This window comes from Anas platyrhynchos, chromosome 7 (genome assembly GCF_047663525.1).
Source record: "Anas platyrhynchos isolate ZD024472 breed Pekin duck chromosome 7, IASCAAS_PekinDuck_T2T, whole genome shotgun sequence".
In the NCBI taxonomy this organism is placed as follows: Eukaryota; Metazoa; Chordata; class Aves; order Anseriformes; family Anatidae; genus Anas; species Anas platyrhynchos.
Window position 1 is genome coordinate 42,656,329 of NC_092593.1, and position 17,607 is coordinate 42,673,935.

General features: G+C 41.8%; 1 protein-coding gene across 1 annotated transcript; it reads left to right on the top strand.

Moving 5' to 3' along the window:
- The first annotated feature begins 304 nt into the window (after positions 1-304).
- Positions 305-2,805, top strand: LOC140002988 (cysteine protease ATG4A-like). Its single transcript, XM_072041405.1, has 4 exons — positions 305-394; positions 504-582; positions 1,466-1,611; positions 2,672-2,805. Exons 2-4 carry the CDS (start codon positions 516-518, stop codon positions 2,744-2,746), a joined length of 288 nt encoding a protein of 95 aa, XP_071897506.1. The 5' UTR covers positions 305-394; positions 504-515; the 3' UTR covers positions 2,747-2,805.
- Positions 2,806-17,607: the final 14,802 nt, after the last annotated feature.

Consider the following 17,607-nt stretch of genomic DNA (forward strand, 5'->3'; position numbering starts at 1 on the left):
ATTGATCTAACGTCTCACTTGGACGTGCCAGCACATACTGTCTGCTAGAATTACTTCTACTAAATAGCTGTAATTGCCATGCCCGGCTCGTTTTGTCTTGGGTGCCCTATAAAGATCCCTGGCAAACTAGCTTAATTCACTACTGAGAGGAAGATCTGCTTTGTGTTCCTCTGTGCGTTGACTGATTTCTAGTTTTATTCCCGCAGAAAAAATGTGCTGGTCCCCTCCTCAGAGCAGCAGCGCGTCCCACAGCAGTGCACATTTGCACAGAAGTGCTCTTGGCCGAAGCAAGAAGGCAGGAGGACTCTGCACAGGCTGGAAAGCCCTCTTGCTTATTATACCTCTACGACTAGGGATAAATCACATAAATCCCGTATATATTGATGCATTTAAAGTAAGGTTTTCTTTCAATTCATTGCTCGTTACTGTCAAATAAGTTTGGGTATGTGTGATGTCAGTAAAGAAATGAATTACAATTTCCTTTATTCCTTTTGAACTCCTAGGAATGCTTTAAGATGCCACAGTCTTTGGGAGCATTAGGAGGGAAACCAAATAATGCCTATTATTTCATAGGATTTTTAGGTAAGGAAAAAAGAAACTTATTCCAAATGTGCAGATGATCAAAAGAGAACATTTTTTGAAGGGGAAATAGTAAGGGGTCTAAGCGTGAACCTCTAGAAGTAAAGAAAGATGAGAATAGAATAAAATAAATGAAGAAGCATATCTAAAAGAGTTTAGAAACAGTATGAGATGATCCTTAACAGGAGCAGAAAGTTAACAGCAAAGCTAGGTGTAAAAATAAGTGATGACATCAACAAGAGCAACATACTGAGAATAGCTGATAGCATTTGACAAGTGTATTGGTCAAATGTCACTTTTATTTTCTTGTATTTCAAAACTGTTTCTGATAGCAGTATCTTTTTCACCTTTTGCATACCTTCTGTTATTAAGTATTGCTCTAATTAATTTAAAATGCATTCCTTCAGATTTCACCCCACTTTGGGCCAAAATTTTGCAACCCTATTTTGTCCTTTTGTAAAACCTAACCTGTTTTAGTTAGGCTTTTTTGTTCCAATTTCTGAATGAATGCCTAATGGGATTACAGATTGCATCTGTGAACATCCTGTACCTTTTAATCTGTCAAATGTTAGTGTTTACAACACTTGAGATTTAAAAAAAAAAAAAAAAAAAAGTACTGGATCTCACATGGAAAAATAAAAGTATGCGACAAAGATAGAACATAACCAACCAAAAAATTACAGTAATAGGTGACAATAGGAAGTTATACTAAATACCCTGTGGGAAACGCTGTGTCTAAACCTTCCGATTCTCTTAAAGAATCCCTAGCTGGAAAGTCTAGATTATACTGACTGCAATGGCAATCTAATTTCTATTTTACAGTTCTGGACCAAGTGCTTATTAATGTCACTTGCTTATTTTTAACATACGGCTTTTACCCATCCAGGCAATGAGCTGATCTATCTGGACCCTCACACCACTCAAAGCTTTGTAGATTCAGAAGAAAATGGCACGGTTGACGATGAGAGTTTCCACTGCCAGGAAGCCCCACATAGAATGAAGATCATGAATTTGGACCCTTCAGTAGCTTTAGTAAGTGTCAGGAAATCTTGAATGCATGTACTTTATCTCAAAGTAATGTCTCTCTACATTGGTAAGGGCAGCAATGCATCTCCTTGAACAGAACCAAGATCACAAAGCTGTCTTCTGTGATCAACACATAGTAGTTTGTACATAACTACATGGAGAATCTTAGGGCAAGTGGGGAGCTGTCTGTACTGTAGGGAGCTCGCTTTGTTTTCTTTACTGAGCAGCTTTTACTTCTTTCAAGAGGCATTATAATGGTCAGAGCAAGGAACTGAAACAGGTTTACGTGTTTTATTCTATCACTACTTTATGTTTGGTCACCTCTAGACAAGTTACTTAAACTTACTTTATATCATAAGTTGAAAATGTTTAAGTGGAATTATTGTATTTCACCCAAAATTACAAATACAAATGTATTATTTGTAATTCACCCAAAATGTCATGGGGGTACTGTGGTATTTGAAAAAATTGGATCTGATCCCATGCCAGTATCCTGTGATTGGGTGATTGGCAGTTGTCACCAGTGGGATGTGTTTCTAAAGCTTTAAACAATCTGTAAAGATACCGGTATCTGTCATTCATTCACATACCTGTTTTTTAATACTGCTGCTTTTTAGAAAGTTTTTTTGTTTTGTTTTGTTTTGTTTTGTTTTAATACTTAACTACGTAACTGTGCAAAATGTGGCATGATGCAACGAGACAGACAAAATCATAACGAAGAGCAAATATTTTCAGTATAGATACCAGAATGGAAATGTTCCTTAGGTGGTCCATCATCTACAAGTTTTCAGCTTCTGCTGATACCTGGACTGTAGGAACTGGGTGGCGCTCCATGGAGGAGCACACAGGAGCTGCTGCTATTTTTTGCTTGACTATTTCGTTAGGGGTTTGCAGGGCCTTGTTCTCCCCGTGGGTTCTCTCCCTAGAGCTGCCACATATTTGGAGTCTTATATGTACTGATCGTACAGGGCATTACTGTATCAGAGGTCAAACCGCCTTACCTGCTGGTACCACATACCTACCATCTGCAAAGGTAAAACTCTGTGTGTTTGTTTTTTCCCCTAAGGGCTTCTTTTGCAAAGAAGAATGTGATTTTGATAACTGGTGTAGTCTTGTACAAAAGGTAAGAGTGGGAACTTAGCATCTCGATTTGTTCTTTATAAAGTCTGGTTTTTATTGTTTGTTTTTTGTAAAATTTTCCTTTTCATTTTCCCTTGTATACAAATTGTATGAGCCATGGAGAAGAATGCATTAAAGCATCAGGGTAAGGCAATACTACTGAATTGCTAATTGGAAATTGTTCAGCACTTTACCAGCCACAAACCCTGCCAGTTGGAAAATGGGTGTAAACATCCACACTTGAAGGTGTTACTGGGTGACACTTGCTTTTAACTTCTAATTCTCACTAAATGACTAAGGTTTAACTGCCATATTGTAGTGATGTATCAATGATTTGCTTCCTGATCCTTTTTTATTGTTTGACATAATAGATTGCGTGTTCTAATTATGACTGTTAGTCCCTGCTATCTTAAAGATCTGATTCTGTAAGTGCTGCAGGCCTCTAGCTCCTGCTGATCTAGGGAGAACAGAAGGTGCTGGCTGCCACAGGAAACAGACTTGAGGATGTTTCTGCATGCAGCTGTTAAGCTAAGCACCAGACGTCTGAATGTAAAGTACCATCAACCTCTAAAGGCATTTATTTAAAAAAAAAAAAAATCAGTTTGTAAATAACTGAAATACAGGACAGAAGGTAACTTCTCTTTGAAGAGGAATAGCGTTTGGCTTCAGGAACACCTTTTTTCCTGACCAAAACCTGTCCTTCAAAATCTGATGCGTTTTTTTTTTTTTTTTCCCCTTTGGAGGAGCTGATAGATCTGTCTTTTGTGCTATTGATCAACAGAAAACTTGAGGAGAGTTCTGCAAGCAACTTTCTTTTAAAAAGCAGAAAATATTGTTATAAATGGCTCAGGATTCAAATTAGGATTAAATAAAAAAATAGGATTTATTAAAAGAATATAAAGGAATAGAGGTAAGCAAACAGCGCTGGGTGCACCGGGAGTCTCTGCTCCACCAGGACGCACACCAGTTACATCAAGCAGCTGATTTTTATGCACCTAGACTAATACATATTCATTACTACTTCTAAAAAAAATAGATTATTATAATTAGCTTCCGGGGTCCAGTTCCTCCTACTGGAGCATGCGCACCAGTCTCCTCTGGGGGTCTCTAGGGGTCTTTCATGCTGAAGGCTCGTAGTCTTCCTCTCACCCTTTGTACTTACTCGGCACTATTCCAAGTTTATGGAACACTCTCTGTACACTCTCCACAGGTCTTGTCTCCCAACCGTCCTTCAGCTTCTTTTTTCTTCCTCTTAATCTCTTGGACCCCCTGGCCAGATACCAAGGATCTCATAACAGTCACTAGTTGTTATCAGTTGTTCTGAAACTCCCAGACATCAAACACAAACAGCTTTCTTATTTGACGCTTCACGAGTAATTAAAACATTCTTCCCCAGCCATTCACAGACACATCTATAGCAGTGTTAAGTTAATCTCGAAGAAGACAGGAAAAAAGGCTGTAACTGTTAGAAATAGAAGTCCGGAATAACAAAAGCAAACAGGTTCACAAATTTAAGGAGTGTTTTCTGAAGACGTGATAAATTGACTAGAATGAGGGGGAGACTGGGACACACTGCATCTGGGATTCAAGAACTAAATTGCCAGTGCAGGGCCCAGAGGCAGACAGGATTCAAACAGAATTATTCTTTATGGACACGAATTTATGGACACGAATTGGAATTGTTAAAACATTCCTCACAATCCCTTATCTTCTTTTTACTATCCCCAATTCGTGTCTCTTCTGTTATTAATAATTGGATTTCATCAGTTTGTTCTTGGAGGGTCCAATCCTTAAGCATCATAATTGACATATTCCCTTCCTTTTTTAATGAAGTTATTACCAATGTACTATTTATCACCCGGCGTATTGATAATGTAAAACAAGGTATCATACAAGGTACAAATAATAACGTCATTACACCACATAACAATAAAAATAACACTCTTTTAACCCATGGTCCACCAGGCAGCCATGAAAATAAATCCCATTCCATATCCTTCCAGGTTTGTGTTTGCTCGCTCACCTCCCCCCTCTCCTTCTCTGGGATGGGAGAGAGAAATGGGAAAGTGAAGCCTGTGAGTTAACAAGAAAATAATAATAATAATAATAACAATAATAATGATGATAATATTACTACTAGTAATAATGTATACGAAACAAGTGTTGCACAATGCAACTGCTCACCACCTGCTGTCCGATGCCCAACCCAACCCCGAGCAGTCCGGCCCTCCTCCCAGCCTGCCTGCTGGCAGGACAGTGAGAAGCTGAATTTGGCTTGGTCCTTGGCTTGGTGTAAACACTGCTCTGTAACAATTAAAAACAATTAAAACATCAGCATATTATTAACATTCTTCTCATCCTAAACCAGAACATAACATTCTATCAGCTACTAGGAAGAAACACCCTTTTTATCAATCTTTAAACAGCAATTACTAAAGCTAAATTTTCCACAGACTTCTCCTTCTTGTGCTAGTAAATAATCCAAAGCTAGGCAATTTTGATACAAAGCAGTTCTCATCATTTATAACTATTTCTATTACAGCTAATAACCTAATTATTCTATTAAGTATATATACTGGGGTCCTATAGTCCCAGGATCTGTCTTCTGCCCACGTATCTGGATCATAATAGGCAAACACCTTCAGGGTTGATTCAGGCTTGTGTTACCGTTCGGCCTGTCAGGGTGATCCAGCTCCTGGAAAATGAATCACAATTTTATATAGGTTAAAAAAAAGGTTCTTATGTTATTTTCTCAGGACAACCTGACCTTAGTGTGGGAGAAGTCCAGTCGAGGCCCTCTCACTCGGCAGTCAATACCCATAGGGGTTGCCTCCCTCGGTAGACCATACACACCACAGTGGAGGGTCCTGCCCTGGTCTTGCCTTCTCCCTTTCCTCCCTTCAGGCTTGTCCCCTTTATTTGGCATCCTTAATTCATGCAGAGCCTGCAGAGCCTCGTTGCCAGAATATTAGTTCTTCCTTAGCTTGAGTTTCAGTTTCCCAGGAGTGGACTCAACCCTCCGAGTTTCAGTAGTTACTGGTCCTTTTATTCTGGATGCATGGGTCCCTTTCTGCGGTTCTCACAGCTGTTTCAGTAGTCAGTAAAACAAGGTACAGTCCCTCACACCAAGGGTTCAGTGATTCTTCCCTCCCGTGGCTGCTTGTTGAAACACTTTCTTTTTTATCTTCTGACAAGTTAAATAACAGTTATCTAATTTGCTTTGCCGTATGGCCCTTTCCAGGTTCCTGTAGCAGGATTCATCTGATAGCCTTTCAGGTTGATACAGATTTGACTACAGATACCAGGGTTTTGGCATTCATCACTATCTCCACAGTTTCCCAGCTGGACAGTCACATTCATTTTTGTTGCATTCCTTCAGGGGCTCATCACCCCAGTCCTTGCAGTCTCTCTGTTGGTTACACACTTTATTGATATCTATGCACACAAAGTCAGATTCAGTACACATCTTCTTCACACAAGCACTCTCATCACTGCCATCTGAGCAGTCTTCACATTTTACTCTAGCACCGTCGGCAGCAGTGCACAGTCAGGCGAAGGTGAGCAGCAGGCAGAGCACCCAGCACCCCGCACCGTCACCTGTGTCACTTATACTACTCCTATTACCCATGCTGTTAGTGTCAGTGGCATCCTCCTTTTCTTTTTGCCACTGACCATTCACCACAAATGGATGAGACACATGATTACTAGTTAGGAAAGAGAGTGGAACGTCTGCTATACGGCTGCAGGCAGTGCCAGCTGCAACCTTAGGTTTGTGAAAGAGCCTGCCGGTGGTCATTTGGCAGTGTAATCTGCGTCTCTGCACTCCCGCCCTGCAATAGAGCTAAGTCATCATTAGCAATAGTTATAACACCGATCTGGGGACGAATAGTCTTTTTTGCATTGCAAGATAAACCTCTTATAAAAAGAATGCTAGAGTGAAGCAGCACAGCCGCTGCTGCCGCTGCCTCCATGGTTATGTCAGACAGGCTGCAGGGTCCTGATGTCCGCCCCTCTGCTCTGTGCTGACTCGCCACACGCTGAGGGTCAGCTACCGGTGTCCACTGACGCCTCTGGTCTCCCGTAGCAACTCGATCTCGGATGTTCTGCAATTACTTCAATTTCCCCGCGTTTTGCAGCTTCTGTCAGGTCTATTCTGTGTCTCTCAGAGCCGTCCGTGGCTCCGCAGCGTCTCTCAGGGCTCTCTCCGTCCAGCGGTAGTCCCTCCGTAGTGTCTCGGGTCTCCCAGCACTGCTCTGGTCTCGGCCTGTTCAGGTCTCAGCGAGTCCAGGTCTCGCCCTGTGCGGGCCTCATATGTTGCAGGAAGCATGTCATGTCATGCTCCTGCCTTTTTCTTGTCACAGTCAAAACATTTAAGAGCAAAAATAGGATACACAAGATACACCGGGCCCATATATTAGGCACCACCACTCAAAACTTGGATAAAACAGCACTTCTTTTCAGTCTGTCAAGCACTTCGTTCATCTCTGCCCACTCCCCTTGCGGAGAGTACGGAACAACGGATCGGAACTCTGCACTCGCTTTGCAGCAACGCTGCGTCTCACTCACACAGCACCATCGCACACGGAGGCCTCCAGCACATCTCATTCATACCACAGGAATATAATTTAGAATGATAACTAACCAAACAAGTATTGTCTCTGACTGTGTTCTTCGTGAAGTGACTTGTAACACTTTGTTTTGATTAAGGAGGTATTGGGGAGGCATTGGGGAGGCAAGGACAATCCCCAGACATGGACTGTATATCTCAAAACAAGACACTGGAACTCATGATAAGGAAGCGGCAGACGGACAGAGAAACAAATGTAAGGACTATAAATCTCAAAATTGGACATTGGAATTCATTATAAAGATACAACAAACGGAAGAATTGGCAACAACCAGCTCTCGCAATTAAGAAACGTGCCAATTCAGCAGATTCCTGACCAAAGGTGAAAAGTACACTGTGAGGAAGACTCGGGGTCTTCCTCCCAAAGACCCCTGCCCACGTCCCAAAGACCCCTGCCCACAATTCTTGGGAGGCTCTACGCAGGCGCAAGGTGCCAAAAGGCTAATTAGCATGAGAAGCGAGGGAAGGCGGGGATAGGTAATGCATATGTATAGGCGCTTGTAGAATATTGATAGATTGATTGTATAAATTCAAGACTGCTTTCCGCTTTGGGTATGCACGATAGGTGGAGAGATCCCCCGTGCATCCAGCGCTGCAATAAAGAATATACCACTTAAAGGAATTTCGGCTTCGATCTTTGAATCAATCTGGCACCCCAGATGGGACTACCTCTCTGCCGGTCCGCAGGACCCGCTGGGGACAGAACTCCCTAGGGTACCCCCGGGATTTCCCGGAGGGACTCCTCGACTCACCGGATCACTGCGGAGGCAGACAAGGACCCCATCATTGTAAGTGAGTATATTCTTTATTCTGGTTTGGTTTTCTGGTAGGCCGGTCATCTGGGACTGTCCAGTAAGTCGGAAGGTGACTTCTGCAGGACAGTATTTGGTATATACTTTGTGGTTAGTACCACAAGTATATCTGGGGACCTTGAGGTCCATCTGTATCTGGAACTGTCTGTAAGTCGGAAGGTGATCTTCTGCGAGGCAGTGTTTGGTATATACTTTGTGGTAAGCACCATAAGTATATTTGGGGACCTTAAGGAAAGAGCTCGCTTTAAGGTCCATCTGGAATTGTGTTGTTTATTTCGGTTTTCTGACTCATGGAGTATGGTATTTAACTCTGGTTATTGTTACTGTGATTTTGGCTATTTTTCTGGTGGTAATAGTAGGTTTGTGGCATTGTTATAAGAAAGATATCGTTATGGTGTTACACAGTTCGGTTTTCTGAGTTATCGCATGTGGAATTTGACTCTGACTATTGTTATTGTGATTTTAGCAATATTGCTGGTAATAGTAGCTTTGTGACATCGCTACTGAAAGATATTGCGTGCCTGTAATTTTGTGAGTGATACGTTTTTGTGATACGCTTTTGTAAGTAACACGTGTATTCTGAAAGTGTAAACTGGAAAATGGGGGGGCAAGTAAGCAGTGAAATTCCTAAGAAAAGTGCGTTAGGATGTGTTTTGAGTCACTGGAAGGATATTGGAGGATCTGCCGGTGGAAGTGTGAACAGGAAAACATTGATAAAATATTGTAATCAATGGTGGCCGCTTTATAAGCTGGAATGTGGAGAAAAGTGGCCCCTAAATGGAACTTTAAACTCTAATGTTTTGCTACAGTTAATGTTGGTTTTGAGAAGGAGAATAGGATGAAATGTTGTATACTGATGTTGTTTCAGCATCTTGGTGGGAAAAGGTACGGAATTAAGTTGGCCCCTGACTGAGCCTTTGATGTTGGCATTAGAGAAGTACAGGCTGGAGAAAGATAAAGGAAGTGTTAAAAGGGTTGTTGAAAGTGTTAAAGGTGTTTGAAGTTGAATGAGCAGGGAAAGAGGATGTAGGAATGTTAATAGTTCTGCCTCTGCTCTAGGCAGAGATCTTAAAATCATGGGTGTTAGCCCTTCGGGGCAAATGGATCATGATGGGTCCAAGAGAGAGTTGTTATGGAAACAGAAAAACAGTTAACTCTTAAAACAACCTGAGTTCATGTGCGAGCTCAGATTACCGATGGGACCGCTCAGGGAACTGTGGACAACTGCATTCCCCTGACCGACCCCACTGAGACCCTAATCATCCCTAAAATTATGAACGGCTAAGTAAATACTAAAATCTGGATGAATTGGGAATTGAGAATATGCTTCCAACAAGGTCTAAAAGAAACCCCTATGGAATTTTTGGACCAACTCTGAAATGTAATGAAAATAAATAAATAAATAAATAAAACAAAACGGTTTGGACCTGGCTTCGGAGGACAAATTGACTAGCCTTTTTCTAGGGTAATCATTGGTCCCTGATTTCAACAGGAATAACGGGGACCTGGGGAATCTACCCTAGCGGATCCTCCACTGATTATAATGAAGCTAGGGGAGGAATGGAAGTGAAATTTCTTATTGATATGGGGCAACGTATTCAGTTCTAAATCAAGCATTAATGCCCTCACAGAATTATTATGTTAGGGTAAAAGGTGTGTTGTGGTTTAACCCGGCTGGCAGCTAAACACCACGCAGCCGTTCGCTCACCCTCCCCCTCCCTCTCTAGGACGGGGGAGAGAAATGGAAAGTGAAGCCCGTGAGTTGAGATAAAGACAGTTTAATAAGACAAAATAATAATAATAATAATAGTAATAATACAATGATGATAATAGTACCATTACTAATAATGTGTACAAACAAGTGATGCACAATGCAATTGCTCACCACCCGCTGACCAATGCCCAGCCTAACCCCGAGCAGTCCGGCCCCCTCCCCCTGGCTAGCCACCCCTATACATTGTTTAGCATGACGTCAGATGGTATGGAATACCCCTTTGGCTAGTTTGGGTCACCTGTCCTGGGTCTGTCCCTTCCCAGCTCTTACTGCACCCCCAGCCTGCCTGTTGGCAGGACAGAGCAAGAAGCTGAGATGTCCTTGGCTTGGTATAAGCACTGCTCTGCAACAATTAAAACATCAGGGTGTTATCAACACTCTTCTCATCCTAAGCCAAAACGTAGCATTCTACCAGCTACTAGGAAGAAAATTAACTCTATTCTAACTGAAACCAGGACAAGGTGTAACCGAAAAGGCTTATTTTTGTGAACCTTTGAAGTACAAGTTAGGGAAACAATGGGGCATACACAGATTTTTATATATGCCTAACTCCTCATGGGCACTCTTAGGTAGAGATTTATTAGAGCAATTAGGAGCAGAAATTGTCGTTGAAAAAGGGAAAATGAAATTAAGAATAGGAGAAGAACAACTAATAAATGTGTTAAGCTTGGCACTAATACAAACTGACCCTAAAAGTGAAATACCTTTAGAGATCACAGATCAATATGTCCAGGAGTTTGGGCTACCGAAGTCCCTGGAAGAGCAAAAATGTGACCTTAATAATTATTAAATTAAAGCCAGGAGAGAAACCCGTTAAGGTTAAGTAATATCCTTTGAGGATAGAAGATAGGAAAGGAATTAAAGAGATAATTGATAAATTTTTACAGTATGGATTATTGATTGAATGTGAATCAGAATACAATACACCCATATTGCCAATTAAAAAGGCAGATGAAAAAAAGCTATAGGTTAGTTCAGGATTTGAGGGACATAAGTAAAATCACTGAAGACATACACCCTGTGGTAGCAAGCCCTTATACGCTATTGACCAAGTTAAGGGACAAGTTGGTCTGGTTTACCGTACTGGATTTAAAGGATGCCTTCTTTTGTTTAACCTTGGCCCCAGAAAGCCGAAACCTCTTTGCCTTTGAATGGGAAAATCCTGACTCAGGACGAAAAGTCCAGTTGACATGGACAGTGCTTCCTCAGGGGTTTAAAAATAGCCCTACGATTTTTGGTAATCAACTTGCAAAGGAACTTGAATCCTGGGAAGCCCCCAATTCTGCAGGGGTCCTGCTGCAATATGTTGATGATCTCTTGATTGCTACCGAAGACAGGGGAAGCTGCATACAGTGGACGGTGAGCCTCCTTAATTTCCTAGGAATGAATGGATACCGGGTTTCACAACAGAAGGCACAATTGGTTCAAACCCACGTGACGTACCTAGGATTTGAGATCTCAGGAGGACAACGTGAACTGGGGACGGAACGCAAGGAAGCAATCTGTCGTACCCCAGAACCACAGACTGTTAAAGAATTACGAACTTTCCTAGGAATGACAGGTTGGTGCAGATTATGGATCAACAATTATGGATTAATTGTAAGGCCTTTGTATGATTTAATTAAAGATAACTGCATAAGACTAATATGGACAGGAGAAGCCCGAGCAGCCTTTAAGAAGTTTAAGATGGAGTTGATGCGAGCCCCAGCTCTTGGTTTACCAGATTTGTCTAAACCCTTTTGGTTATACTCCTATGAAAGACAGGGTATGGCCTTAGGGGTACTAGCACAAAAGTTGGGACCTTACAAAAGGGCAGTGGCTTATTTCTCTAAACAATTGGATGAAGTAAGTAAAGGATGGCCAGACTGCCTGTGAGCAGTGGCAGCCGTAATTATGAATATACAAGAAGCCCGGAAATTTACAATGGGGCAGAAGATAACAGTGTTTGTCTCACACACTGTGTCAGCAGTTTTAGAACAAAAGGGGGCTCATTGGTTATCTCCTCAGAGATTTTTGAAATATCAAGCAATATTGGTAGAACAGGACGATGTGGAAATTGTGATAACTAATATTGTGAATCCAGCCTCTTTTCTTAGTGATGCTCCGGCGGAACCTGTGATTCATGATTGTTTAGAAACTATGGAGACTGTGTATTCCAGCCGACCAGACCTTAAGGAGGAGCCCATGGAAGATGCAGAAGAAACTTGGTTCACGGATGGGAGCAGTTTTGTTACACAAGGACAACGTAAAGCTGGATATGCTATAACAACTACTCAGCAGGTAATTGAGTCTAAGCCTTTACCCCCTGGAACATCAGCTCAAAAGGCGGAGATAGTTGCTCTCACGAGAGCATTGGAACTGGCAGCTGGAAAAAGGGTAAATATTTGGACAGATTCTAAATATGCATTCGGCGTGGTACATGCTCATGGAGCGATTTGGAAAGAACATGGATTACTGACTGCTCAGGGAAAACAGATAAAACATGCTGAAGAAATTTTAAAATTGTTACAGGCTGTAAAACAATCAGAAAAGGTAGCTATGATGCATTGTCAAGGACACCAAAAGGGAAACTCTGATTTTGAAATTGGAAATCGATTGGCAGATCAGGAGGCTAAACAGGCAGCTGAAATAACTGAGGTGAAGGCATTGTCTTTAATACCAGACGGTAAAATCCAAACTATATATATGAACCAAAAAGCCAAATTATACAAAAGAAGACTTAAAATTAATTGAAGATTTGAAAGGTAAAATGAAACCAGATAGATGAGTATATTTAAAAGATAACTGTGTAATAATACCCTCTAATTTGATATGGCCCATACTTCTTACAGAACACAATAAAACACATCGGGGAGCTGACACATTGCATAAGAGCCTGAGTCACACATTAGTGGAACAAAATTTATATACAACAATAAAACAAGTAACTCAACAATGTAGCATTTGCTTACACAATAACCCCAATACCAAGAATAGAATAAAATTTGGAATAATCAGTAAAGGGAATTATTTGGGGCAACTGTGGCAAATTGATTTTTCAGAACTCCCTAGAAAAGGGGGGTATTGTTATTTACTGGTTCTGACTGACATGATTTCAGGAAGGCCTGAAGCCTTTCCCTGTCGAACAAACAAAGCAAGAAGAAGTGGTTAAAGTCTTGTTAAATGAAATAATACCATGCTTTGGGATTCTAGTAGCAATGTCTTCTGATAGAGTTTCACATTTTTGTGTGCAAGTGGTACAACAGATAAATAAGATTCTAAAGATATTCTAAAGACAACTGCATGCTCTTTATAGACCGCAGGCAAGTGGACAGGTAGAAAAAATGAAACATTTAATTAAACAACAAATAGCTAAAATCGGACAAGAATCTAATTTGTCATGACCTCAATCCCTCCCTTTAGCATTACTTAGAATTTGAGTTAAACCTAGAATAAAAAGGGAATTTGAGTCCCTTTGAAATCTTATATGGAAGGCCGTATCCATTTCTATTTAGTGGAGAGGATCGAACGCAGTTAGGATTAGAATATTTATATGCATATATAACTGAACTTCAGAAATAATTAAATAAAGTACATAAATTTGTTCTCAGGACCTGGGCTAGACGGTTGGATCAACCAATCCACCCTTTTAAGCTCAGGGATTATATATATGAAGACTTTTTCAGGACAACCCCTAGAGGAAAAATGGAAGGAAAGTGGACGGGACCATACCAGGTATTACTGACAACACACACCGCCATTAAGATTAAGGAGCAAGCAGCTTGGATCCACGATTCAAAGGTGAAAAAGGCCCTGGCGAGGATATGGACCATGACCCCAATTGGACCAGCAAAATTGTGTTTTTCCAGATCCTAATGATTGTGGGGATATGGTTGTCAGATTTGGGATGGGCAACTTGGGACGAGAACTTACACCTGACCTTAATACAAACTGCATCTCAAGTGATTAATAAGACGAACTGTTGGGTATGCACCCATCTGCCACAGCATGGGAATAAGGGTATATCGATAATTGGGATTCCCTTGCCTGCAAACTTATCTTGGACTAATTTGTGGGAAAACACATCTTGGGTCAAAAAAATATGAAGAAGTTTTGGAACTAGAAGTTAGTAGCTTTGTGCCATTGGAATCTTACTATGTATGTGTACAAAGGTGTAACCCGCCTAAGGGTATGGGAAAACAGGATTGTATAAATACGGGTACTACTTATGTGGGAAATCAGACATCTTGTAATCAAACAATTGATATTAGTACAACTAGCAGTTGGGCAAATTCAACCAGCTGGCCAGTTCCAGAAGGAAAAGGGTGGTATTGGCTATGCAATGATACAGCCCGTAAGGTCTTGCCCGAGAATTGGAAGGGAACTAGGGAACTTGCACTCTTGGAGCAGTAGTCCCCAATTTGACCATACATGATGTAGTGCCTCGAGGTTATTTGAGAAATCATATCCGGAGAATTAGACGAAAAATTAACAATCCATTGATAGAGAGACACACCGCTTTTCATAGTTTTGTTCGATGGTTTATCACATGGTTAGGAGTGAGTGAATTGGAAAAGGCGATAGTTAATATTTCTGCAATTATAGAGAAGTTAGAAAACAAAACTCTGGATGCTATAAAGGCTCAACAAGAAGAGATTCCTAGTTTATCACAGGTAGTATTACAAAATCCGATGGCCCTAGACTTGTTACTGGCCGCTCAAGGGGGAGTCTGTACAGTAATAAATACAAGTTGTTGTATGTATGTAGATCAGAGTGGAAGGATCTCTACCGACCTGGAAGAAATATGGAAGCAGACAAGGGTCCTACATGAGATCAGTAAAGATGATCTTTCATGGAGTTTTAGTGAAATATGGAATAAGTTAACCTCCTGGTTGCCCAATTTCCAATGTTTGAAACAAGTGTTCATTGGTCTATAACATTAGTAGTGTTAGGAATATTTGTGTGCATGTTGTTTAGATGCCTGCTTTGTTTTGTTACTGTAAATAATGAAAGTATCTGATGCAAAAGAATTTGCATGGGAAAAGAAAAGGGGGGATTGATTAAGGAGGTATTGGGGAGGCATTGGGGAGGCAAGGACAATCCCCAGACATGGACTGTATATCTCGAAACAAGACACTGGAACTCATGATAAGGAAGCGGCAGACGGACAGAGAAACAAATGTAAGGACTATAAATCTCAAAATTGGACATTGGAATTCATTATAAAGATACAACAAACGGAAGAATTGGCAACAACCAGCTCTCGCAATTAAGAAACGTGCCAATTCAGCAGATTCCTGACCAAAGGTGAAAAGTACACTGTGAGGAAGACTCGGGGTCTTCCTCCCAAAGACCCCTGCCCACGTCCCAAAGACCCCTGCCCACAATTCTTGGGAGGCTCTACGCAGGCGCAAGGTGCCAAAAGGCTAATTAGCATGAGAAGCGAGGGAAGGCGGGGATAGGTAATGCATATGTATAGGCGCTTGTAGAATATTGATAGATTGATTGTATAAATTCAAGACTGCTTTCCGCTTTGGGTATGCACGATAGGTGGAGAGATCCCCCGTGCATCCAGCGCTGCAATAAAGAATATACCACTTAAAGGAATTTCGGCTTCGATCTTTGAATCAGTTTCAAACCCTTACATTTACACAAATACTTTCAACACAAAATACATACATAAAAACACATACAATTATTAACACTCCAGTTAGTATCCCTCCAGCAGTCGAAAACATACCGTTTGTCTGCAGTTTCAGGAGATCTCTGCTCCTGCGGTGAGCAGCTGAGAGTGGAGTCCCCTCCGAGCAAAAACGCTCAGGGTGCACCTAGGGGCGTCCATGCTGCAGCCGATCCCGCAGCCGAGCAGAGTGTCTCCTGCCTGGCTCACCAAAATGACTCACAGAAAGCTGACTCCACAATCAGTAAGATTGTAAAGTAGGTATGTTTACTCAGTGCCGTGCAGCACGGGGCGGGTAGTCCCCCCCAAAGTCGTGCAGGCCTAACGTTGCTTTAGTAAAAAGTTACATATACATAAACATTCCTATACACACACATAACCTGTCCCTTTGTGAACAGTCCTCCTTATCTTAGACCCCTTGGTTAAAGTCTGAACCATGAGGTTGTTTTTGATCTGGTTCTCGGGGTCCGAGAGGCTCCTGTTATCTGGTGGTATAAGTGCAGCACAGGCACAAATGGAGCACATATTCATTCTTAATCAATTGCTCTCTAATTTCTAATTCCAATGTTTCAGCTTGCTCTTTTCTGGATCCACGGGTATTCTACTATTAATGTTCAAAGCCTGACAGACCCCGTCCTCCGTGGATCAAAATACAGGGGGTCTTAAGGGTTCTTTTGGTCATTCTGTCATAAAATACTGGATCATTTTTAATTTACTCTTTAATTTTCTGGGGCCCCTATTGTTCCAATTTCTAATCATTATTCATATTGGACTTTTTGGTCATATATCTGGTAATTTGCTCCCTTTCTGGTCCTTGGTCTTCGATTTTATCTGACCCATCCGGGAATTTTACTAGTGGCAATTCCCACAGCCCTTGGTTGCCCAGTGAGAGTGTCTTGCAGGGGGTTTAGGACCTATCACCCACCCACGTATCCCTCTTCTCACCGGTCCAGCCCCCCTGACAGGAGATTAGAACCAGTGAGAAAACAAAAAGACCTCCACGCTGACTTTAGAAGTCTCAGTTACACTCTCACACACAAAAACTGGCAACCGTACCCTTACCCAACCGGACGGTATCTTACGAATCAGTCGTCTTTGTCCAGACTCCAATCGGACGGTATCCACCAGCGTCTCTGCTGTCTTCGTCTGGGATCGAACCAGACGGTATCCAAACGACTGTCGTCTTCATCCGGTTCGATTCCGGGCACCGGAATCCAACCGAACGGTATCCAAACGACTCTGTTGTCTTCGTCCGAATCTTCGCGCGCAGAATTACGGGCAAAAAATAGCCGGCAACAAGGGAGCTCAAAAAAAATCAAATTCTTTGCTTACCTTTATTCAGGTTCAGGATGGCATTAGTCCCGATCTGACTCAAACAGGAGCCACCAAATGGTGGGGCACCTCTCCTAGATTAAATCAGAATTCAGGAACTATAACCATCCCGGACGAGCCCCCAAATTGTTATAAATGGCTCAGGATTCAAATTAGGATTAAATAAAAAAAATAGGATTTATTAAAAGAATATAAAGGAATAGAGGTAAGCAAACAGCGCTGGGTGCACCGGGAGTCTCTGCTCCACCAGGACGCACACCAGTTACATCAAGCAGCTGATTTTCATGCGCCTAGACTAATACATATTCATTACTACTTCTAAAAAAAAATAGATTATTATAATTAGCTTCCGGGGTCCAGTCCCTCCTACTGGAGCATGCGCATCAGTCTCCTCTGGGGGTCTCTAGGGGTCTTTCATGCCGAAGGCTTGTAGTCTTCCTCTCACCCTTTGTACTTACTCGGCACTATTCCAAGTTTATGGAACACTCTCTGTACACTCTCCACAGGTCTTGTCTCCCAACCGTCCTTCAGCTTCTTTTTCCTTCCTCTTAATCTCTTGGCCCCCCCTGGCCAGATACCAAGGATCTCATAACAGTCACCAACAGTCACCAGTTATTATCAGTTGTTCTGAAACTCCCAAACAGGTTGACGACTCACGAGCAATTAAAACATTCTTTCC

Coding starts and splice junctions, on each gene's coding strand:
- LOC140002988 (XM_072041405.1), top strand. CDS start 516: ATGCCACAGTCTTTGGGAGCATTAGGAGGGAAACCAAATAATGCCTAT. Junction 583..1,465: donor TTATTTCATAGGATTTTTAG/GTAAGGAAAAAA, acceptor TTACCCATCCAG/GCAATGAGCTGATCTATCTG. Junction 1,612..2,671: donor TGGACCCTTCAGTAGCTTTA/GTAAGTGTCAGG, acceptor TTTTCCCCTAAG/GGCTTCTTTTGCAAAGAAGA.